Source organism: Canis lupus, chromosome 15 (genome assembly GCF_011100685.1).
Source record: "Canis lupus familiaris isolate Mischka breed German Shepherd chromosome 15, alternate assembly UU_Cfam_GSD_1.0, whole genome shotgun sequence".
Taxonomy (NCBI): Eukaryota; Metazoa; Chordata; class Mammalia; order Carnivora; family Canidae; genus Canis; species Canis lupus.
In genome coordinates this window covers 9,115,029-9,140,814 of record NC_049236.1, presented here as the reverse complement: position 1 = coordinate 9,140,814, position 25,786 = coordinate 9,115,029, and the positions used below count along the sequence as shown (strand labels likewise).

Genomic DNA, 25,786 nt, shown 5'->3' with positions numbered 1-25,786 from the left:
TTAATCCTCATAAAAGCCTTACAAGGAGAATATTAACATTTTATTTTTACATATAAGGAGAAACTGAGGCTGGCAGAGTTTAAAATATTCCCATAAAGGGGATCCTGGGGTGGCTCAGCGGTTTAGCACCTGCCCTTGGCCCAGGGCGTGATCCTGGGGTCCCGGGATCGAGTCCTGTGTCGGGCTCCCAGCGTGGAGCCTGCTTCTCCCTCTGCCTGTGTCTCTGCCCCTCTCTCTCTCTTTCTGTCTATCATGAATAAATAAATAAAATCTTTAAAAAATATATTTCCATAAAGTTATTTGGTCAGGGAATGATAAAGTTGAGATTGAAGTCCAGAAATGGCACATTAAAGAAAAATTACAAATACACTAGATGGTCAGAGAAAAATACCATATGATCTCTCTTATATGTGGAATCTAAAAGTAAAAAGAAAAAAAAAGAGAAAAAAAAATAAAAAATAAAAGTAAAAAGACTAATACCCTAAGCTCATAGAATGGATAAGTGGTTGCCAGAGGCAGGGAGGAAATGAGGGGTAGGGGTAGGGGTAGGGTAAAATGGCAAAATGGGTGAAGGGAGTCAAAAGGTATTGACTTTCAGTTATAAAATAAGTCATGGGGACGTAATGCAGAGCATAGCAATTATAGTTAATATTATTATATAGCATATTTGGAATTTACCAAGACAGTAAATCTTAAAAGTTGTCATAACAGGAAAAATTCTGTAACTATGTATGATAACATATGTTGACTAGACTTTATTGTCATCATTCTGCAATATATACAAATACTAAGTCATTATGTTGTACACCTGAAACTAATATAATGTGTGTCAGTTATACCTCAATTAAAAAAAAAACATTAAACTCTAGAAAAAATAAACCTTAATATATGTAAACAATGAAATAAAGGAACTGACCTCAGTAAAAACAACAACAACAAAAAAAAACCCAAACAAACAAACAAAAAAACCACATAAGTGGAACATTTTAACTGGTCCTTAGCTGGAACATTGAATAGCTTATGCACTATAAATTATCATAATTTGTCTCTTTACAAAGAGACAACTTTTACTATTTGCTTCTCCACTCACATATTCATGTGTGCAGTAATTTTAGTAATCAGGAAGCAATAAACATTGGTTAAGCACCTATTTTATTTCAGGCACTGTGGTATCAGTATTAAAATACTTCAATCCTTCATGAAGTTTACATCCTAGTGTGGGAAAATGAAGACTAAGGTAAATGTAGTAATAGATTGCAGTAGATTGTGTTAGTTGTGATAATAAAAGTATATGGTGTGATATTTTGGTAGTATAATAAGTTTGTATGTGCAGATAATGTAATTCTCTATTTCTAGAACTGTCTTTTTGACTCTGACCCTCAGCTCAGAACTGGGGAAGGTTCTTAGATGATATTTGGAATGTGAAGTGGGATGCTGTTTGTTTGTCACAGTGACTGGGATTGCTACTGCTGTATAGTAATTTGGGACCCGGGCTTCTAAACGTCCTGTGTTAAGCAGAACAGTGCTGTGCAGGGAAGAATTGGCTGCCCCAAATGCCAAGAATGCCAGGTTGTTCAGAAACACTGACTAGCCTGATTCATGGCAAGCAACTTCATCTGGTAGTTTTAAATCCAGAATTATTATTGTTCTCATGTGGTTCAAATCTCCTAGATTCTACATATCTATTCCATGGTACTAATTCTAATGATCTCAGGAGCTTATTACATGATAGTCTTTGTCTTTTTGAGAATGAAAATCAGCATTTCTGGGTCATTCTTCTGTTTTATGTTGTGGTACGACACCTGTCAGCAGTAGGTACTGTTCTGTGGTGGTTTTGTGATTTATGTTACATTTGATCCCATGTAGTTCTCTGGCATGGGTGATCCCACAGAAATGCATCCATTTGCTTGACTCCCATTTTCTTACCATTGTAGGTAGTTTCTTGGCAGGTCATCCACTTTTCTAACTAACTTCTGTACCTTTCTCTAATTTCCTTGGAGACATAAAAGATCCCCCTCCACACTATTGTTAGGCCCATCGCTTATTGGAAAGGATGGTAGTCTTAGGTGCTGTTGTTTAACTGCATAATGCTGCCCCCTAGCTTGCTTTTTAAAAAGGGTATCTTTGTTTTTTGTTTTGTTTTGTTTTGTTTGTTTGTTTTTTATACTTTCTTGAGGATTTTTTACCCAAAGCAAGTCCTTTACTTTGGAAAGTTGCTAGTTGTATTAATTTTATAGGACTGCCATAATAAAGGACTACTGGGGGATACCTGGGTGGCTGAGTCACTTGGCCTCTGATTCTTGAATTTGGCTCAGGTCATGATCTCAGGGTGGTGAGATTGAGCCCCAAGTAAGGCTCCAGGCTCAGTGCAGAGTCTACTTGTCCCTCTCTCTCTGCTCCTTCCCCCCACTCACACTCACTCGCTCTCAAATAAATAAATAAAAATTTAAAAATAAAGTACCACCAACTGATGGCTTAAACAATAGAAATTTATTGTGCCACAATTCCAGAGGTTAGAAGTCTGAGATTGAGATGGTGATAGGGTTGGTTCCTTCTGATGGTCTTGAGAGAAGGATCTATTCCGTGTCTTTTTCCTTGGCTTATAGTTCATATCTTTATGTTTACATCGTAATCTCTGCATACTGTGTCCATATTTGCCCTTTTATAAAGTTACCAGTCATATTGGATTAGGAGCCTACCTTAATGACCTCATTTAATTTGATTACCTCTGTAAAGACTCTGTTTCCAAATGAGTCACATTCTGTAGTAGTACTGAGAGACTTCAATATGTGTATTCAAGGGAGAGACGATTCCACCTGTAATGCCCAACTAATGTCCCTTTTATTATTTTTATTTTATTTTATTTTTTTTTTTTCTAATGTCCCTTTTAATTCTATTTTCCATTTAGAATACAGAAAGGGGTCTACTCAAAATAAAATATCCCAGTCCAACACCTAAAAAATGTATATAAAATAAAAAGAGAGAGGGGGGAAAAAGCCCTGTTTCCATCCAATTCTTATCCTCTGACTTGACTATTTTACTGTACCCTCACCACCATTGGATAATACCAGTTTTTAAAAAAATTTTTGTACAATGAAAAAGAGTATCTCATTCCTTTAATTTTTATTTGTCATAAGTGTTACTTAGTATATCTTTATTTACTAGCCATTTTATTTATTTTTCTTTTCCTTTTTTTTTTTTAAAGATTTTATTTATTCATGAGAGACAGAGAGAAAGGCAGAGACACAGGCAGAGAGAGGAGAAGCAGGCTCCATGCAGGGAGCCCGATGTGGGACTTGATCCCAGGTCTCCAGGATCATGTCCTGAGCCAAAGGCAGATGCTCAACCACTGAGCCACCCAGGCATCCCTTTATTTTTCTGTAAATTTACCTATGTGAGTTTGAGTTATCTTCTCTAGAGGTATTTGTATTTTTCTTATTAGTTCATTGAAGCTTTTTATATGTTATGGATCTTAGTCCTTTGTTCATTATATATAACATAAATATTTTATCTAGTCTATTTTAGTCTTTTTGATGTATTCTAAATGGAATTGTTTTGTAATTTCCCTTTCAGATTGTTCATTTTTAGTGTATAGAAATGCAACTGATATTTGTATGTGGACTTTGTATACTGCACCTTCACTGAATTCATTTATAAGTTTTAATAGTTTATGTGAAATATGTAGGGTTTTCTGTATATAAGTTCTTATCATCTGCAGACAGATATTTTTATCTGTCAGATATTTTACTTCTTTCTAGTTTGGATGCCTTTTATTTCTTTTTCTTGTCTAAGTACTTTGGCTAGAAATTCCAATACCAATGTTGAGAAGAGGAGGTGAAAGCAGGCATCCTTTTAGAACTTAGAGAAAAAGCTTTCAGTTTTTTACCATTGAGTATGTTTGCTGTGGGTTTTTTGTATATGGCTTTTATTATGTTGTGATAGTTTCCTTCTGTTTCTAGTCTCTTGGCTTTTTATTATGAAAGGGTGTTGCATTTTGTCAAAGGTTTTTTTTAATTGAAATGATTTTATGGGTTTTTTTCTTTCATTTTGTTAATGTGTATTACACTGATTGAGTTTTGTACATTGAAAAATCCCAGACCCATTCTTTTTTTCTACACTGTAGCCATGCAGGTCTGATTATATCTTTCCCTTTGATTAAAATATTTAAGTGATTTCCCACTGCTCTCTTTAGAAAACCAAAATTATTTATAAAACCTATAGAACCTTTGCTTGGTTTGCCATCTTTTTTTAACTGAATGTAATTAACATACAGTGTTATATTTCATATGTATAATATAATGATTCAAGAGTTCTATATATTACTCTTAATGACTGTTCCCTATGCTCTACTTTTCATCCCCATGACTTATGACTTCTATAACTAGAAGTTTGTACCTCTTAATTCCCTTTATCTATTTCATCCATACCCTCCCCTCACCCCGCTAACCTCCCCCCCGGCAACCACCAGTTCTCTGTATTTGAGTCCATATTTTTTGTTTGTTTCTTTGTTCATTTGTTTTGTTTCTTAGATTCTACACATGAATGAAATCATATGCCATTTGTCTTATCTGGCCTCATCTTATTCCTCGCCTCCCTTAACCTAAGGGTCTCTAGCTACATTAACTATTTTTATTTTTTATTTACTTATTTTTAAGATTTTATTTATTTATTCATGAGAATATACAGAGAGGAGAGAGAGAAGCAGAGACACAGGCAGAGGGAGAAGCAGGCTCCATGCAGGGAGCCTGATGTGGGACTCGATCTGGGTCTCCTGGATCACACCCTGGGCTGCAGGCAGCGCTAAACCGCTGAGCCACTGGGGCTACCCTACAGTAACTGTTTTTAGTTCCTTAATGGAGCCATGCTTTCTTCCCCTGATGAGACCTGTGCATTTGCAATTACCTCGGCTTATTATTGTCTCTCTCTCCTTGTTACCATTTTATGCATAGAAAACTTTTACCTCAGAGTTTCTTTCTCATTTCCTAAATAAAACCTTCCTTGACCCTGCCAGTTGTGGTAAAGCCTAGAATACATCTTATTTTACCATGTACTTCTTTTGAAGCAAATAATTTTATATTCACTTGTGTGATTATTTAATTTTAGATTACAATCTCTATAGACTATAACTTTCATTAAGGCAAAGGTCTTAATGTTTTTGTTCACTGTTTTTGTTCACTGCTGCATCTAGTATGGTAGCCTGACCCAGCACATAGTTGGGGCTCAAATAACTGTAGCGTAAATGAGTAAATGATGCCTTCTTGGCTTTACATCTTGATTAGAAAGATTATTAAAAATTTCAAGGTTATCATAATTAGGTTTACTGTTTAGAAAGTTTGTCATTTATCGTTTGTGTGAAAGATGAATTAGAAAGGCATCTGAAGATTAGGAGGACAGATCATTATGTTATCTTCTTGGCCTCGGATAATAGAAGCCTGAATAAAGGCAGCAGCATTAATGATGGAGAGGGAGAGATGGTATTTTGGGAGTACCATTTAAGGGGTAGAAAGAGGGCAGCCCCGGTGGCTCAGCGGTTTCACGCCTGCCTTCAGCCCAGGGCATGATCCGGGAGACCCAGGATCGAGTCCCACATCGGGCTCCCTGCATGGGCCTGCTTTTCCCTCTGCCTGTGTCTCTGCCTCTCTCTCTCTCTCTCTCTCTCTCTCTCTTTCTGTGTCTCTCATGAATGAATGAATAAATAAATAAATCTTAAAAAAAATAAGGGGAGAATGAATAGGACTTAGCAACTGACTGACTAGATGTAGTCATGGTGAGGGAGAAGGAAAAGTCAAGTCTCAAAATGAAATGCCATCTATGAATTAGAATGAGACAGTATTACGTAGTGGTTAAGAACAGAGCCTTTGGAGACTTATTAGGTAACGTAATAGCTGTACAGCTGAATGATTTTACTTGACATTTTTTTATTTAACTCTGTTAATTGTGAATGATTGCCTTCACAGGTTAAATGAGATGATATACGTAAAAAGCTTGTATTCATACAATTTGCTGTGAACTTGAACAAGTAGTCATTTAACCATCCAAAGTCAGTTTCTTCTGATAGCAAAAAGGATAATATATTTCTTGTTCCCCCTGCATTGCAGTTACTTTGAGAAATATAAAGCTTCTGAAAACTAAATTGATAATCATGGTAGGAGAGGAGATGATCTCTCTCGGTCTTTAATATGACCTCATTTCTTGATTCATCTTTGTAAGATAGATACTTCCTTTTTTTAAAGATTTTATTTTTATTTATTCACGAGAGACACACACAGAGGGGCAGAGACATAAGCAGAGGGAAAAGCTCTCCCTGCGGAGAGCCAGATGCAGGACTTGATCCCAGGATCCCAGGATCACTCCCTGAGCTGAAGGCAGACACAACCACTGAACCACCCAGGTGCCCCAGATAGGTACATCCTGGCCACAAAGACTGGATTAGTAGAATTTATCCTACTGCAACAGCCTTCTGTCTGTATGGAGCTCTCTGTGATAAGTGACTAATGACTTCTCAAGAAAATAAATCTTAGCAGGGAGCTAAGGAGATTCTTATTGCCTGATGTGGAAGGGAGAAGAAAGTAGTATTATCAGGAACCAACTCTGGAAAGTGGAAATAAGGTGCTAGAAATTGGCCTTGGTGAAATTGGTGAATTTTTGGTTGCCTGCTCTGATTTCCTATAGCTGGGCCTGTGCTTATTCTTGTGATTGAGTTGTATACTTTGATTTTTCCTGGCTTTCATAGCAAACCAGTGAAAATGAGTATTATGATTATTATTCCACACATAAGATGAGTAAAAACCAGAAGCTCAAACCTGGAATTCTCAATGCTTACTTATTATTTTACCCTGCTCTATTGCCTTTCCAAACAGATGTAACTATCTTTAAACGCCCATGTTACATGGTATTGTGTATAGGAATATCACCTAAGGGCAGCTCATTTTTCCCCCTGCTGTGTATTTGTTATGTAATCTTGGATAAGATTTTTATTTTCAACCAACACTTTTACTTCTTGCTGACAGATGTGTCATCTCACTCTTGCTTTTGAATTGGGTCTTGTGCCCAGCTTTCTCAATTGCATTTTCCTTTGAAATTTTCAGTGTTGTAGTAATATGATATCCTGTCAGTCAATGTTGGTCAGTATTGTTTATTCCCTTTGTTCTGTGATCCTAAATAAATTTAGTATGTTCTTTTTCTTTCCTATAGGTTTTCTGTGCTTCCTGCTGTAGCCTGAAATGTAAACTGTTATACATGGATAGAAAGGAGGCTAGAGTATGTGTAATCTGCCATTCAGTGCTAATGAATGGTAAGTATTAAAACAGTTTGAATTCACAGTTATGAAGACAAAACAAGAGAATTCCTATGAAAAGGCTACTGTTTTTTCCTGCCTTTCTCCATATGTTGCTCACCTTCTCAAAAGGCACACCTTTAACTGAAAATATTGAGCTAAATTTCCATGTTTTGAAGATGTTGTAGCATTTCAAGATTCCTGTGCCTAATTTAATGAATGAATGCTAATGTCAGGTAAGTTTTGCAGGAAGAAAGGAGGTTCTCATGGAAATCTGGTGCTGTGTGGCTTTACTGTTCTGTGAAATGACTGAAGTGGGATGATGGGTAGGCTATTGACTACTCAGATGATGAAATACTAAAATTGGGCCAAAGTTTTCTTTTCAAGGGAAGCTATCTCTTTCTAGGGAATACCTTGATAACTTAAAATGTATTCTTATTAACACCTTGTTTTATTTATCTTGCTAAAAATAAATATTTTAGCATCTAAGATCAAATAGAGAAGTGCATTTATCTATCAGTTATCTCCTTAATACTACTTAGATTTGTCATAAGGATATTAATTTTGAATTTAGTTATGTGGTAGAAGAATATGACCAGAAGAAAGTAAATACAGCTTGTCCAGTGTTCATCTTTTGTGGGACTGGAAATGAATCTAAGGACATTTTAGTTAAAACTTAAAAAAAACAATAGAATTTTTGTAAAGAGATACAATAAAATTGATCAGGCTGTAGTATTTTCTCTTTGAGTACCTCTTTGCACAGTTGCCAGAAGAATTGCTAATAAAATGTTCAACTTGGGCACCATTGCTGCCTGTGCCAGGGAGTGTGCATCCTGGAGGCTGGAACCTATCTGCTTCAGACCCCTCCTGCTCTGTCTGTCTGCGTTGCTCATAGTGATGTTTTCCTGTTGCTGGCTTATTAACCTACTGCATGTCAGTTAATCTGATCTGTTCTGATCTCCTGTGATCCACCCAATTTCCTCCCATTTCTGAATTCTTACAGTTTTGATCAAATGTTAATTCATTCTCTCCACTCTTAAGGGTCAATTTTTAGATTGTAGTTATTTCATTCATTTACTCAATTGATGATTTTTAATTCTGCTTTCATTTTCAGACATATATCCACAGAAAAGAGCATGATACTTAATTACAGTACCTACTACCTCTTTTATTTGATGAGGTCTTTCAAGTTGATAGCTTCTTCCTTTTTTTTTTTTTTTTAACTTGGCATAGCTAAAGATGAAGGAAATGGCAGAGGATTAATATAGAATACTTATTTTTATTAAGCCAAGGATGCCCTTACCAGGGGATCCTAAAGTATCTACTTTTTCTGGTTTTTCCAGTGTCTTTCCTCTTGCATGGCTTAGCGAAGTCTTTTTCTGAATATTTAATTTGATGCTTTTCAGTGTTTCCTATCCCTATTTCCTTTCACCTTTTTTCTTCCTACCGTTTTTCTGCCAGTGCTTTCAAAGGAACACAGCTATTGTTTTTAGCCTTGTCCTGGAGTTTAGAGGCAATAAATGTTCATAATCTTATGGATCATTCTTTGATGTTGAATGAGAGTTTTTAAGAGATGCTTTAAAAATTGAGTGGATTCCATTCCTGGTCATATAGTATTACCTGAACCTGAAGATAAAATTTGATATCTTTCATTTCTGTAGTATCTTTCATCCTGTTTACTTTAAAAACAATGGTTGATATGTCAATATTTAGTTAGTAAAATTATATAGAATATACAGATTCTTAACACATTTGTGATCATTCATATTGGTTGATGGCAGTTATATGACATTGGCACATTTTCACGTTCAAATGGGTCCTATGCTTTTGAGGCACACCAGAGGTGTGAAATGGTTTTTGTTGCTGGATACTTTTACATGAAGTAATGATTACACACAAGCAGAATTCACAAAAATGTTGAGATGTGTTCTCTTGAGCTTTAGCCTTCAGAATTTTTCAAGTGAGATTTTACCTCCACTAAGAAGAGCCTAGAAGTCTATAAATGAAACAAAGAATATATACAATGGAGTTATGCTATTTTAATCACCAATTTTGATTTTCATTAGAACTTTATAAAATGCATAGAATATTAAACCTGCCCCCCACCATGTCTAAATGCTATCGCAGTTGCAAATTCTAGTTTGATGTTTCACTCCCTCTTAAGGGAACATATGGTCTCTTTTAAAGAAGCCAGGCGCCTAGTCATTAACCTCAGACTGATATATCAGTCTGTATCAGAAGTATCACCTACTTCTTATTTGTTGCTTCCAAATAGTTTACTTAACTAAATGGTCTCCTTTATTGAGTAAAATCACCTATCTCCTTAATACTTTCACTAGCTGGAAGAGAGACATACTATGAGTGTTAGTGAGGAGGAACTACATTATTTATCCAATATTGTGGAGGTCTTGATGTCCATATTTTGCAATCCATTCACATTGATTGTCTGTATTTGCTTTAGCTCAAGCCTGGGAGAACATGATGAGTGCCTCAAGCCAGAGCCCTAACCCTAACAATCCTGCTGAATACTGTTCTACTATCCCTCCCTTGCAGCAAGCTCAGGCCTCAGGAGCCCTGAGCTCTCCACCTCCCACTGTGATGGTACCTGTGGGAGTTTTAAAGCACCCTGGAGCAGAAGGTAGGGGATCATGTGCTCTTCTCTCTCTTTTTCCTCACCAAGTTCCTCTGAAAATGTGCTGATGTGATTTTACAGCACAAGTCTTTAAAACACTGTAGATAAGTCCCTTTGGGTGGTTATTAAAGTGGAAGGAACAAGGTGAGAAATGTGTCAAGACTATTTCTGGGCAAATAAAGAATAATACTGTGTTGCCTGATATTTTGGAGGCACCTCTAAAAATATGCTAATACCCTCTCCAGCTTAAGAATGGAGTGATTACACTGCTTATACTTGAAAAAAGATACAGAATTTGAGGTTGGTCTGTAAAATCCTAGCTTCATGCCTACTTTAATGTTCTTTGTAGGAGTTTATGAAAATGGAGAGTTCTTTCTTTGGACCAGCCCATTCTAATATTGCTTTTTGAAAACACATTGCCATTTTCTCTTTTCATTTTTAATCTATCCATATAAAAATATGAAAATATGCTAGGTACTTAGACCTTTATAAAATCTGGAACTTTAATTCCAATTATATAGGTAGGAAATCATAAGTTCAACTTATTTTAGTCTATTTTATCTTTAGGGTTATGATATTGTCTGTTGAAAGGCACTTTGTAAATTCAGGAGATTATCAGTAGTAAAAATAACAATTATGTATTTCCTTAAAAAGATCTTGTGAAGAAGTTTCCCTTGATAATTAAGATCAATCTTCTTTGATTAATTTTATGTCTTTTTGTCTAGTAATATTTCCTTCCCCTTGCTAACTAGCCCTCCTCCCTGTTTGAAGATCAAAGACTTCTACTGACATTGTCATATTCTTCCCCATTTTCCCCTCTCTTCAGATCATCCCTTAGTCATACCTTGTATTTTTATGAGTTCAGACTTTCTTTCTTAAAATCTTTATTCTCTTCATTTGTTGTTTTTGTTGTTCTTTGCTAGTCGTTCTTTGTTTTGGTTGTTTGGAATTGATTTTCAGAACTGGATTTAAAGAGATCATTTCATCAGACCTAGTGTTCCAGCTTTTCCCCTATTGCGAACTACTTTTGCACTGCCAGGTCACTCTTTTTTCATCTTCAGTTACACTTCAGCCAAAAATCTGGTCAGTTTGCTTCCCAACTCTCTTATATATCTGTGCCAACTCTTCCTTTATTAGTAAATAATTCTTGAACATTCTTCAGGGCATCTTTTGCCCTTTAAAAATACCAAATCACTTTTCCAGATATTTAATTCCTGGGGAAACTTCATACTTTTAGGAGATGTGGCTATCTATTGCTAGATATTTTTCCCCTGCTATTAATTTATTTCTTAGGCACTTAAAAAACCTTTTTTAGTTTCTCTGTCAATAATAGGGAACAGAGTATGTGACATTATCATAAGTGTACTTAATATTTTAAAGCAAAGTGTTTTAAATCTTTAAGTTACAGAAATAAAGAATATATTTAAACTCATATTTTATTTATAACTACTTTTAAACACAGTTACAATTCTTATATTTATAAGATGCTAAGAAGTGATTTCTTAGTACTTCTGGAATTGGTGACCTTCTCTTCTTTGATGTTAAGAAATCCTACCAATATCACATTGATACCTGTTTTATTTTTCTGGCTCCTCAAGTGGCTCAGCCCAGAGAGCAGAGGCGAGTTTGGTTTGCTGATGGGATCCTGCCTAATGGAGAAGTTGCTGATGCAGCCAAATTAACGGTGAATGGAACTTCCTCTGCAGGAACCCTGGCTGTGTCACATGACCCAGTTAAGCCAATAACTACCAGTCCTCTACCAGCAGAGGTAAGAAAATAAAACAGCAGCTAAAAATGAGTACTTAGTTTACTCAGCATTGTGCTGCTTCTGCCTTGCCGCTTTCTAAGTTGAGTGACCTTTCTATGGAACCCTGTGGGTTTCAGATACAGTTTAGTGCATATGTCTGTGTGTCTAGGGGTAAAGTAAAGGTGGCAAAATCAGGTTTTTTTAAAATAAAGGTTTATTTATTTATTCATGAGACACAGAGAGAGAGAGAAAGGCAGAGACACAGGCAGAGGGAGAAGAAGCAGGCTCCCTGCAGGGAGCCCGATGTGGGACTCGATCCCAGGACCCTGGGATCACACTCTGAGCCAAAGGCGGGCGCTCAACCACTGAGCCACCCAGGTGTCCTGGCAAAATCAGTTCTTGTTTGCTCTATATTTAGAGTTTTTTTTTTTTTTTTCCAAGAGAAAGACTCTTATAAAGGTTGTTCTCAGTGGGCTCAGGCTACTGCTGTAGTTAGATAGAGGTCATGCAGAGGAAATCCTGCCGCCTTTGTACGTTGGTTTTCAAACTATGTTCCCCAGCTTCTTTGGTGATGTCTTGGGAGTGCCATGGTGAGGAAGGGCCAGGCCATATACAGGTGGCTGAGGAGTCCCTCTCTTCCTTTCTCTTCAACTGAGCATCTCTACTTTCTTCTGTTCTTTTTGGTTTCTATGTAAGATTTTTAAAGACTTTATTTTTAAGTGACCTCTACATCCAACGTGGGGCTCAAACTTAAAACCCCAAGATCAAGAGTTGTGCAATCTACCAACTGAGCCAGACAGGTGACCCTGATAGGTTTTTAAAATATAAATTTTGTTTGACTGCAAGAGGAAGTTCTGGTAAGTGAATATTACAGGGAAACGGTTCAGCTCAGTTTGCAAAACTAAACCAAGATATTTTATTTCTTTTACATTGTTCAACACTCTATTTTATTTTATTTTTTTAAGATTTTATTTATTTATTCATGAGAGACACACAGAGGCAGAGACACAGGCAGAGGGAGAAGCAGGCTCCATGCAGGGAGCCCGATGTGGGACTCGATCCCGGGGCTCCAGGATCATACTCTGGGCCGAAGGCAGGTGCCAAACTGCTGAGCCACCAAGGCATCCCTCAACACTCTATTTTTAAACACTTATCTGGTAAAATGTAGGAAAACAAATTTAGGGCCAGGCTAGAATATATTTTTCTCATCTTAATGGTTCAGTAAAATGCATGGCACTAAGTAGGTGCTCAGGGAATGAAATAAATTCCTTTTCACAGATGATACATAAGAGGAAACCAGATGACCACTTTCTGTGAAACTAAAAGATAGATTTATGCATCAATAAATAATAAGGTAGAATAGATTATTTCCTCTGTTAGGTTTCAAATCAGTAATAATGGTTTGTCAATAAAATTTTCCAGTGATGAGAACACTGCAAAATTTTTAGCAAAAACCTGCTAAAAACTGATAGAGTCCTAAATAATAGCATAGACAAAAATATAGTAGGACATGGACATATTTTTTAAAAAATAGTTTTAATCTTTATTCAAGTATAAAATCTAGATAGCATTGTGCTTGAGGCACATTAATCTTTAAGAAGCAACTTGATGAACTTATGGACACACCCATGCAACCACCATCCAAGTGAAAATACTCTAGAGGGTTCCCTTGTGTCCTTTTCAATACTTGCCTGTGTTTTCCCCAAGGTAATCATTATTTTGATTTGTATTACCATGGATTACTTTTGACTGTTCTTAAATTTCATCTAAATGCAAACATAGTATATAGTAGTTTGTGTCTTCCTTCTTATGAAGATTTGATTATGAGATTTATCCATGATGTGTGCATCAAAAGTTGGTATTTTTTTTATTGCTGGGTAATGTTCCACAATATACCACAATTTTTCTGTTTTCCTGTTAACGGACATTTGGATGGTTTCCAGTTTATGGCTATTATGAATAAAGCTGCTATAAACACTTTTATTTTTTATTTGTCTTTTTAGGAGGATTTTATTTACTTATTTGAGAGAGAGAGAGAGCGAGTATAAGCAGGGAGAGAGAGAAAAAAAAAAAAAAAAGCAGGGAGAGAGGCAAAGGGAGAGTTCCAGGGCACTGGGGATCATGACCTAAGCTGAAGGTGGACACTTAACGAACAGCCATCCAGGTGCCCCTATAAATATTTTAAAACATGTTAAAAACAGTTTTTAAATGCTTTTATTTTAACATTTTTTAAAGCTTCTTCTTTTCTTTTTTCTTTTTTTTCTTAATTGTTAGAGAGTATACTGAAGAGAGCATTATTTTAATAATCTTTGAGTGTATTCTATTAAGTTGTTAATTAAATGGATTTAACCCCAAATGTGTCTTGCAGCATTATACTTTATTGGAGTAGTTAATGTGAACTTCATATTAATGCAAAGAAAAATGAACTTGAAGTTTTATTTCACTGCATAACAAAAGAAAACAATGACTTGTTTTAATCTCTGTATTTTTTAAAGATTGATTTGAGAGCAAGAGCAAGCATGAACTTGCCCACAAGCAGGGGGAGGTCACAGGGAGAGGGAAAGAAATTCTCCAGTATAATCCCTGCTGATGTGGAGCCCAATGTGGGGCCTGGACCCAGGACCCTGAGATCACAATCTTAGCTGAAATCAAGAGTCAGATGTTTATCAGACTGAGCCACCCAGATGCTCGTTTATTCTGTATTTTATCAGTTAATTTTTTTCTCTTTTTTTATTGTGGTAAAATACACATAACATAAAATCCTTCATTTTAGTTATTTTTAAGTGTACAAACCAGTGGTATTAAGTCCATTCACATTGCTGTACAACCATCACCACTATTCTCAAAGTTTGTTTTATTTTTTACAGTTTTTATTTTATTTTTTTAAGAGACAAGTGGATGGAGGGGCAGAGGAGAGAGAGAATCTTCAGCAGGCTCCAGTGGAGTGGAGCCAGGCAAGGAGCTCGATCTCACAACCCTGAAATCATGACCTGAGTCGAATCAGGGACATTTAACCAACTGACCCATACAGGCGTCCCTTTTTATTTTTAAAAAGCAATGTAAATGAGACTTTTTTTTTTAGAGCTTTTAATTTTATTTGAGAGAGGGAGAGAGAGCAATGAGTGGGGGGGAGGGGCAGAAGGAGAGGGAGAAGTAGATTCCCCACTGAGCAGGGAGCCTGACCTGATGTGAGACTTGATCTCAGGACCCTGAGATCCTGACCTGAGCTGAAGGCAGATGCTTAACCGACTGAGCCACCCAGACATCTATGTAAATGAGACTTCAAGTGGACCCAAATGCATTAAAGGTTCAGAAATTGAGATAATACTGAAACTTAGTTTCTGTTCCACTGCAGTTTTTAAAAATGTTTTCAAATAAATAAATAAATAAATAAATAAATAAATAAATAAATAAATAAAAATATTTTCTTTTATGGCCAAAGAAACCTAGATAGAGAAAGCTTTAACCTAGGCTACAAGGCCTCTTCTCCCATTCTTATGATTTGGTGATGCCAAAAAGAGAAACTATACAATTGGAAATATTTTCATAGTATAAATCCAGGTGTTTGGGAAACCACAAGTTAATGAGAAATTTGTGCTATTTTTCAAAAAGTATGAATTCCAAATTTTCACTTAAATTCCGATTTATATTTTCAAAATATTTTGGTAAAATCTTGAGCTCTCTGCAATTCTCACTTTGCTGATTTGCTTTTCGTAGACGGATGTTTCTCTGTTCTCTGGGAGTATAACTCAGGTTGGAAGTCCTGTTGGCAGTGCAATGAACCTAATTCCTGAAGATGGCCTTCCTCCCATTCTCATCTCCACCGGTGTAAAAGGAGGTATGTGGACTTACATATTTCAGCAGGAATAATAATGGCAGGATGCTGGATGCTGTCTTCTAATTAAGGGAAAGAGAGAGAATTCGAGTGATAAACCACCTTTTTCTTCTCCAGCATTGTGAGAAAACAACTACTCAGTGCCGTGAAAATAATTGTTGCTGTTACTTATATAATTTTAGAGTAGATATTTATGTTTTTATATTATATGGTCATTTTATTTGTTGGAAGGATATATTATTTTTAATTATGGTATATAAATGTTCATTGGCACTTTTTTCTTTAATTTCAAAGCACATAATACTCTGATTTGGCCCACCTGATTGAACGGTCAGAACATTTATCTAACTTTTTGTTTTTCAGTATAATGTACATTCGGAAATATATATGTAATAAGTGGAGAGCACTGACCTTAAATAGCCATTTTATTAAAAATATATTTTTAGTGAGTTCCAGTAAGAAGTAAAATAACTATCCAGTCAAAAGAATGCTTATCTTTATGTGAAAGTTTGTGTTGATAGATGCAGATTAGCATCTAGTTAGTACATTTTTGGGAGATGGGTTTATCAATAAGCTTTCCATAGTTTTGCCTAGTCTTTTACCTGGTCTCCATGCCTTCAGTCTTTCTCTCCTTTGTCTTATCTTCCATGTTGTTGCCAATTATCTTTTAAACATAGATGTTATCATAGATTCCTCTGGCTTAGAAACGTTCAGTGGATTCCCAGTGCCTTCAGTATAAATTAATTATTTTACCATGCAATGTTCCTTATAGCTTTATTCCAACTTATCTTTCTAACTTTATTTCCAGCCAATACCCCAGTACTTTACATGCATACTACAGAGTATTTACTGTCTTCTGAATATTCACTTTCCACACTTTCATGTTTTTTCTTATGCTGTGGAATAATGGGGAGAGAATGGACTACAAAACTGGACAAACCTGAGTTTTAATCCTAGGACCCTTATTTCCTAGCTGTGATTTATCGGTGGATGGATCATTTATCCTACCTGAATCTTTTTCCTAATGTTAGGTAATACACCTATTTAAAAAATCATTGTGAATTTTAAATCAGATTTCATACCTGAAAGTGTATAGCAAGAACAGGGTCTGGTGCAAAGTAGAAATGTAATTAATACTTTCCTTATCTTCTTTCCTCTGCCTAGAATACCTTTGTATACTGTAGACTCCTTAAAGAACTTCTCAACCCTTCAGAACCCAGATTAATGAAAAGCTCTTCTCTGAATCTTTACCAGTGCTGTCTCCATAGAATTGTTTTACATCATCTCCATTTGAATAGAAATTCTTTTTTTCTTTTTTCTTTTTGTTTTTGTTATTTTATTTATTTATTTTTTTATAGTAAATTTATTTTTTATTGGTGTTCAATTTGCCAACATACAGAATAACACCCAGTGCTCATCCCATCAAGTGCCCCCCTCAGTGCCCGTCACCCATTCACCCCCACCCCCTGCCCTCCTCCCCTTCCACCACCCCTAGTTTATTTTCTTTTTTTTCATTTAAGATTTTATTTATTTAAATGTTTAAAAAAAATTTTATTTAAATTCAATTTCCCAGTATATAGTATAACACCCAGTGCTCATCTCATCATGTGTCCTCCTTTGCCCATCACCCAGTTACGCCATCCCCCACCCACTTCCCCTTCTGCAATCCTTTGTTTGCTTCCTAGAGTTAGGAGTCTCTCATGGTTTGTCTCCATCTCTAATTTTTCCCCGCTTAGTCCCCTCCTCCCACTTCCCTTATGGTCCCTTTCACTATTTCTTATATTCCATAATTGAGTGAGACCATATGATAATTGTCTCTCTGATTGACTTATTTCACTCAGTATAATACCCTCCAGTTCCATCCACATCAGTGTAAATGATAGGTATCTGTCCTTTCTGATGGCTGAGTAATATTCCACTGTATCTATAGACCACATCTTCTTTATCCATTCATCTGTGGAAGGACATCATGGCTTCTTCCACAGTTTGACTATTGTAGACATTGCTGCTACAAACAGTGGGGTGCAGGTGTCCTATTGTTTCACTACATCTGTATCTTTGGGGTAAATACTCAGTAGTGCAATTGCTGGGTCATAGGGTAGCTCTATTTTTAGAGCTCTTATTTTTACCCTATTCCTTCTTTTTTTTTTCTTAACCCTATTCCTTCTTGAGGAACCTCCACACTGTTTTCCAGAGTGGCTGAACCAGTTTGCATTCCCACCAACAGTGCAAGAGGTTCCACCTTTCTCCACATCCTCTCCAACATTTGTTGTTTCCTGTCGTTTTAATTTTCACCATTCTCACCAATGTAAACTGGTATCTCATTGTGGTTTTGATTTGTATTTCCCTGATGGCAAGTGATGTGGAGCATTTTCTCATGTGCTTGTTGGGCTTGTGTAGGTCTTCTTTGGAGAAATGTCTGTTCATGTCTTCTGCCCATTTCTTGCCTGGATAGTTTGTTTTTTGAATATTGAGTTTGGTAAGTTCTTTATAGATCTTGGATACTAGCACTTTATCTGATATGTCATTTGCAAATATCTTGTTCCATTCTGTATGTTGTCTTCTAGCTTTATTAACTGTTTCCTTTGCTGTGCAGAAGATTTTTATCTCAATGAAGTCCCATTTAGTTCATTATTGCTTTTGTTTCCCTTGCCTTTGGAGATATGTCTTGCAAGAAGTTACTGTGGCCAAGGTCAAAAAGGTTGTTGCCTGTGTTCTCCTCTAGGATTTTGATGGATTCTTATCTCACATTTAGATCTTTCAACCACTTTGAGTGTATGTTTGTTGTTTATTTATTTTAGAGAGAGAGAGTGCATGTGCAGCATAAGTAGGAGGAGGAACAAAGTGGGAGGGACAGGGAAGAGGGAGAGCCTCAAGCGGACTCCCTGTTAAACCTGGCGTCTGGCATGGGGTTCCATCTCACAACCATGAGATCATGGCCTGAGCTGAAATCAGCAGTTGGAGGCTTAACTGACTGAGCCATCCAGGTGCCCCTGAAGACAGATTCTAATAATAGATCTTTACTATATAAACACTTCCCTGATTGCAATTTAGATATTTTATAGGTCTGATTCTTTTACTTAGAACATGGATTCCTTCAATCCTAATTCATACTCATGTCTTCTCCTATGGTGCTGGACCTATAGCAGGCTCTCAGCAAGGTTGGCTGAAAGTATCAAACTATAAAATCCAGCCATGTCCCAAATAGTTCAACAGTGAACTTTCATGTAGGTGAAGCGTTTTTTTGACTAGGACCCCTTAAAAATATTCTTTTATTAGTTAAATTACTACTTAGGTTCAAATTTTGGTTATTTTAATGAGTCTTAGATTTAACTTATAAGAAGTTTAATTGGCCTGTTCTATTGTTTAAGATAAATAAGATTCCATTTTCATTAAATCCAATTATCCAAACCCCTCCTACTAAGAAACAACAGCTAGTTATTTATATTTACTTAAACCACATTACTATCTCCTTGCCAGAGTTTTGCATTCCAGTGGAATAACTTCATACAAATGTTTTCTTCTTTTTAAAAGTCACTTCATATTTCTCTGTTCAATAAATATTTTCATTGGTAGCGTAGACATTTCTCCTTACATCCAAAAAATAGTTTTTTGGTTTCTCTTATTATTCATGATTTTGATGTAAAGGTGAGAAGACTACCATCACTCAAAATGGCATTACTGAATATTGTATACTGTGGTTTCAGGAATTAATTAGGAAAAGTTCTGTGCAGGATCTCAAGTATTAACTTGTCCATGTTCAGAATCTATTGTGTGATTTACTAGTGATTTTGGTGATTGATACACATGCTGAGCTTTGACTGAGAGAAAGTGTTTCATGAAACCAGTTACTTATGATAGTTTTAGTTTATTTTCTGGGTACATTTACCAGAGGGTAAGTAGTGTATTATCATTTTCTTGTATATCATAGATTATTTTAAATGTTGGTCTTAGAACTTGTAATATGTGAAATTCTTGTTATAATAGTTGGAGAATTTTTGTTAAATAAAAGAGCTGTCTTTATTTTGCTTTTTCAAGTTTTTATTTAAATTCTAGTTAGTTAAAATATATGGTAAAATTGGTTCCAGGTATAGAATTTAGTGATTCTTTACATATATATAACACCCAGTGCTCATCATAAGTGCCCTCCTTAATACCCATCACCCATTTAGCCCATTCCCCCCAATTAATCCTCAGTTTGTTCTCTATTGTTGAGTCTCTGATGGTTTGCTTCCCTCTCTTTTTTTCTTTCCCCTATGTTCGTTTTGTTTGTTAAATTCCAGATATGAATGCAATTGTATGATATTTGTCTTTCTCTGACTTATTTCACTTAGCATTTCTAGCTCCATCCATGTCCTTGCAAATAACAATATTTCATTCTTTATCTTCATTCTTTTTGATGCCTGGATAATATTTCATTGTATATATATGCCACATCATCTTTATCATTCATTAGTCAGTGGACATTTGGGCTCTTTCCATAGTTTGGCTATTGTTGATAATGCTGCTATAAACAGCGGGTGCATGTGCTAAAGGGGTTTCTTTAGATTATGGCATAAGTCAGTTTGTGGAAAAGTCTACATATAGGATAACCATGTTCTTAACTGGACTGGAATACTTTTGAGAGTGAAAGGGAAACTATTAGCATTACACTGGGAAAGCAGGTATAAACGTAGGTTCACCCTATCTATAAATCAGTGCTTAACTCTTTCTTGTGAAAAATCAGCTCATTTCTCCATCAGATTTCTTTCTTGATATGTCCCTTTATCTAATCTTTTACATTGTTTTCTTCCCTTGCAGACTATGCTGTGGAAGAGAAGCCATCACAGATTTCAGTAATGCAGCAATTAGAGGATGGTGGTCCTGACCCACTTGTATTTGTTTTAAATGCAAATTTGTTGTCAATGGTTAAAATTGTAAATTGTAAGTTAGAAATTCGTTTTTTAAAATTAAAATGAGATACTTTACTGACTCATAGATAATAAGTAAAGCTTTTAAATTCATTATACACAGTATTTTTATATGGATGGAGCCACATCTTACTGAAAACTGGGTACCAAAGATATTGGTTTGTATAAAATAACATCTCCCAGAGGACAACTGTGGGACTAACTGAAACTCTTGAAATGAGATAGGTGAATTCCTCAAAGAGGAAAGCCAAACAGAATTTCCTGAGATGGATGTGCTAAGTCACAACTCACCACCAGAGTAGTTGGAAATGGATAAATTATCCAAGAGGGTCAAATAATTTACAGGCTAGATTTAAATCTCAGAAACCTTAATCATGTGCAAATATTCATTTGAGAGAAGTGTTAGTTAGCTAACACTTACATTAAAATTCAGTACATTAAACTTAAGATTCAGAAGAAACTTCCTAATTCTTGGGGCTAACTTCTAAATCTTGGGGGCATCAGAATGAGTAAGAGAACAGTAAATTAGAATCTTAATTCCAGGATCGTCTTGGAAAATAGAGAATTCATTTATCCTGGATGAATGTCAATAGGCAGAGTTTTGGAGAGAGGAGTAAAGCACTGAGGAACTGTCCTCTAATTCCCACTGTGTACTTGTTTTAAGTTGATCTCGGAGACCAGAAACACCTACATGCTACTTCCTTTGAAAATCTGTATTAAAGAGTGCAGGTTTCTGGCTTCCTTATTAATTGTACTCTTGTATATTTGGCCAGTTATTAATGCTTTCCCCCTTTCCCTCTAGGATCAGGTGTTAAAATAATTTGTGAAATTTTAATTTACCATATCTAGTCTAAAAGTTATACTTAGAAAATAGCTAACCCAGAATTCCTAAAGTGTATACCATCTTAATATAGTTGTATTCAGTGCTTCCTGTTTAGGTATATAAAGTAACAATTCCCAAAGGGAAAGAAAGGGAAATTTTATTAGTTTTGATTTACATTGTGATGTCTATAATTATATTTGAATCTTATTTCAGCTCCTTTGGGGATCCTATTATGTGTAGAGTAAAAATGATAAAAGTATCAGATTGAACATTATTTTTAATTACATATAACTTGTGCTATATATTGGGACTCTACAATGCCATAAGGTGAAAAAGTGGAAGTAAATAGTCCAGAAAAGCCATTCTTTCACCACTTTTTACAGGATAAAACCAAGTAAAATCATGTTGCTGTTTAGCTAAAATTTTCTCCCAAAAAGGACTATAATTTAAGAAGCTAGAATCTTGAGGACTTGGCTGACTCAGTCAGTAGAACACTCAACTCTTGATCTCAGATTGTAAAGCTCAAACCACATGCTAGTGTAGAGATTACTTAATAATAAAATCTTCAAAAAAAATAAAAAGCTAGAATCTTTCTAGCTAGGTTAAATTTAAAATGTGTATATAAATATATATTTTCTTTAAGCCACAACCTGAATCCAAAGCTATAATACTGGCTTTTGTTGTTGTTGTTTCTAGTTCTACATGAGTAATTATTTCCTTGGTAAAGTGAATTTTTTAAAAATACAGGTGAGGGAATATATTCTTTATTCATATAGCCTAGGATACCTTGTTTTATTTTATTTTTATGAAATGTTTTCTTTTAATAATAATACCTTCTAATAATAGGAGTTAAGAGTTTTTTTTTTATTTTTTGTTTTTAAGACTTTATTTATTCATAGAGATGCAGAGAGAGAGGCAGAGACACAGGCAGAGGGAGAAGCAGGCTCCATGCTGAGAGCCTGACGTGGGACTCGATCCAGGGTCCCCAGGATCATGCCCTGGGCTGCAGGCAGCACTAAACCACTGCACCACCAGGGCTGCCCAGGAGTTAAAAGTTTTAAATGCATTTTCTTTTACTATTACTTCTTTTACTTCCCTTCTATTGATTTTCTAAGTATTTACTTAAAGCCAGAGACACTGGAATTCTTTATTTTCTACAATACTTTGTCTCAGTGGATTTATAGTTCACAGTTGAATTGTACAGATTCAGTATAACCTGTTTTGTCCTTTGATGTATTGTAACAGATTTCTGTGCATTTCTTTAAAGGTAAGGATTGAAAAGAATGTCTTTATTTTTATTTCATTCATAGATGTGAACAGGAAGTGCTGGTGTTTCACAACCAAGGGGATGCATGCAGTGGGTCAGTCCGAGATAGTCATCCTTCTGCAGTGTCTACCGGATGAAAAATGTTTGCCGAAGGATATCTTTAATCATTTTGTGCAGCTTTATCGGGATGCTCTGGCAGGTGGGAATGCTTTATGACTTAGTCTGCACCCTTTACAAGATAAAAATTTTATGAGCCCCTGGGTGGCTCAGTTGGTTAAATGTCCACTCTTTTTTTTTTTTTTAAAGGATTTTATTTATTTATTCATGAGACAGAGAGAGAGAGACATAGGCAGAGGGAAGCAGGCTCCATGCGAGGAGCTCAGTGTGGGACTTGATCCGGGTTTCCAGAATCACGCCCTGAGCTGGAAGGCAGACGCTTAAGTGCTGAGCCACCAGTCATCCCATAAATGTCCAACTTAAGCTAAGGTCTTGATCTCAGGGTCATGAGTTCAAGTCCCATGTTGGTCTCCAAATAAGTGTGGAACCTACTTCAAAAAAAAAAGATGAGGGCAGCCCCGGTGGCCCAGCGGTTTAGCGCCACCTTCAGTCCAGGATGTGATCCTGGAGACCTGGGATCAAGTCCCACGTCGGGCTCCCTGCATGGAGCCTGCTTCTCCCTCTGCCTGTGTCTCTGCCTCTCTCTCTCTCTGTGTCTCTCATGAATAAATAAAATCTTAAAAAAAAATAAAAAATAAAAATATTAAAAAAATATGAGTGAGAATTTAAAAAAAAAAAGATAAAAATTTTGGATTCAGTTGCAAAATAATAGTCATGAATACTGAAGCCTAGCATTGGACTTTGGTATCAGCAGCAAGTTAGAACTTGCCAAGGTTTAAGGAAATATAAATTTTAGTACTTTACCTGGTGTGGTTGTTATTATTTTACAAAGGCTGGAATCAAAGTTCAAAGATTACCCATTGACCATGATATAAGAATACTTTTCTTTGAGTGGCTTAGGGTACCTGGTACTTATTGGCACCTGGTAGAAGGAAGCATAATCATAACTTACTACTTGTTTCTTCAGTTAACAATATCTATATAATCATTATGTAAACATTCTTTATTTAATTTTCAAGTTTTAAAAACCACTAGAATGGGCAACTTTATTATGGTTTCAAAGTAAATTATAAATATTGCTAGCCCTACCGATGTAAAAGTAAATGCATAACTACTGGCAAAGGCTAAGGATACTAATAAAAAGACATATTGTTATAAATTAAGAGAAAAATACATGTGTATTATTTGGCATTACAAAGTTGACCTCCTCTGATTTAGCAGAGGAAGTAAGAAGTGGTGTAGTTGAGCTAAATTCTCATCATAACAGGAAGTAAAAAAAAAAAAACAGTACCTATGGTTGGTAAATAGGAAAAGAGTTGTGTAATAACTACAACAAATGAATAATAGAAGAGATCGTCTCTGAGGAACAAGGCTTGGAAAGGGGAGTGAGATTGAGCAGGGTATTAAAATTATTTTCATGTATTACATGGTAATATTTTATAAATATATTAAAACCATAAATTATTCATATTTTCTGAATGCAGTGATTCCCCTTGTGGGATTCTATGCCAAAAAAATGATCTAAAATGGGGCACATGGGCTGCTTGATCAGTTAAACATCTGCCTTCAGCTCAGGTTATGATCCCAGAGTCCTGAAATTGAGCCCCTCATTGGGCTCCTCCTCAGCGACAGCCTGCCTCTCCCTATGCCCCAACCCTACTTGTGCTCTCTCTCTCTCGCACTCTCTCTCAATAAATAAATAAAATCTTTAAAAAAATTATCTAAAATGTAAAATATATTTTGTACATGAAAGTGTTTATTACAACATTACTTACTGTTAACACAAAAATTTAGAGGTAACCTAAATGCCTGTCTACAGGTGAAACATTTAAAACTGTTATGCTGATTAGATGTATGCATCTTTTTTAGAACATTTTTTAGCCATTAAAAGTAATATTTATGAATAGAATGTAACAACATGGAAAATGTTCTTGAAGTAAGTACAAAAGCGGGATATAAAATTACATCTTTAGTGTGGATTATAGCTTATGCATAAAAGATTATACCTTTATGTCTTAGTCTCTATGATAATTTAGGTGTCCTATTACATGAGGATAAGACAGTACATCAGCAACTGACCACATACCTATGAAGTATACTTCTGTATTTACTGTGTCAGTTCAAAATATATGGGGCTAATATGTAGTCATTTAGAACCTTCAGGCCATATAATACTCAGGACCTACATTTATTTCCAGAAATGATCTGAAACACTCACTTTTCTCCTCAATTTGGATGTATTCACATATGAAAACTATAAGCAGAGAAATGACATTGGAGGTCCAAGCAGTTGTATATTCATGTACATTTTAAGGGGGGATTAGGGACTAAAAGCATGGGAGGTTCATGAAAGTCTTGTTCAAGAGTCCATGCTTTATTGTGTAGGCAATGAGGAACAATTGAAAAAATGAGTGACAGACACTGTGTGTCTGGTGACAGGTAAATTGAGTTAAGAAGCAGTTACAGTGGATAAACAAAAAATTATAGTGGATAAACACTAGAATACTTCTCAACAATAAAAAAAACCCTGCTGATATATACGACAGCATGGATAAATATCACAGATATTGTGCTGAACAAAAGAAGCCAGGCACAAAAAAGTACATATTAGAAGATTCCATTTACATGATTCTCTGGAACAGGCGAATGAATCTGTGGTGTTAGATCATGTTTGCTTGAGGTGAGTTGGGGATGCAGGTGTTGCAACTAACTACAGTGGGGCCCTGGGAACTTTCTGGAGTTATATAAATATTTCATATAGTGATAAGGATGGTGGTTACATGAATATTTACATTTGTCAAAACTCATTGAACTGTATACTTAAAATCTCTGGGTTTTATTGCATGAAATTATTTCCTAATAAGATTGACTTACACATTTTTTATTGAGATATAATTCATATGTAACATTACTTTCAGACGTAAAATATAATGATTTGATATTTGTACTTACTGTGAAATGATCACAGTAAGTCTATTTAACATCCATTTTCACACTAGTTAACAATTTTTTCTTGCTGATGAAAACTTTTAAGATCTACCCTTTTAACAGTTTTGAAATATACAATACAGTATTGTTAACTATAGTTCCCATGCTGTACATACATCCTCAGTACTAATTTATCTTATAAATAGAATTTTGTACCTCTTGGCCACTTTTACTGATTTTACCCACCCTCT

At 35.6% G+C, this 25,786-nt stretch overlaps 1 protein-coding gene across 2 annotated transcripts in view; it reads left to right on the top strand.

Moving 5' to 3' along the window:
• Nucleotides 1–25,786, top strand: part of ZFYVE9 (zinc finger FYVE-type containing 9) — a 184,183-nt gene that overhangs the window by 100,295 nt on the left and 58,102 nt on the right. Inside the window, exons 5-10 of one of the 2 annotated variants that reach the window (XM_038558013.1) lie at nt 7,195–7,294; nt 9,738–9,914; nt 11,507–11,676; nt 15,373–15,493; nt 20,291–20,413; nt 22,534–22,689. In XM_038558013.1, the coding sequence (XP_038413941.1) occupies nt 7,195–7,294; nt 9,738–9,914; nt 11,507–11,676; nt 15,373–15,493; nt 20,291–20,413; nt 22,534–22,689 (847 nt within the window). The remainder of the gene's footprint in view (nt 1–7,194; nt 7,295–9,737; nt 9,915–11,506; nt 11,677–15,372; nt 15,494–20,290; nt 20,414–22,533; nt 22,690–25,786) is intronic. The other variant, XM_038558014.1, reaches the window with a different exon arrangement.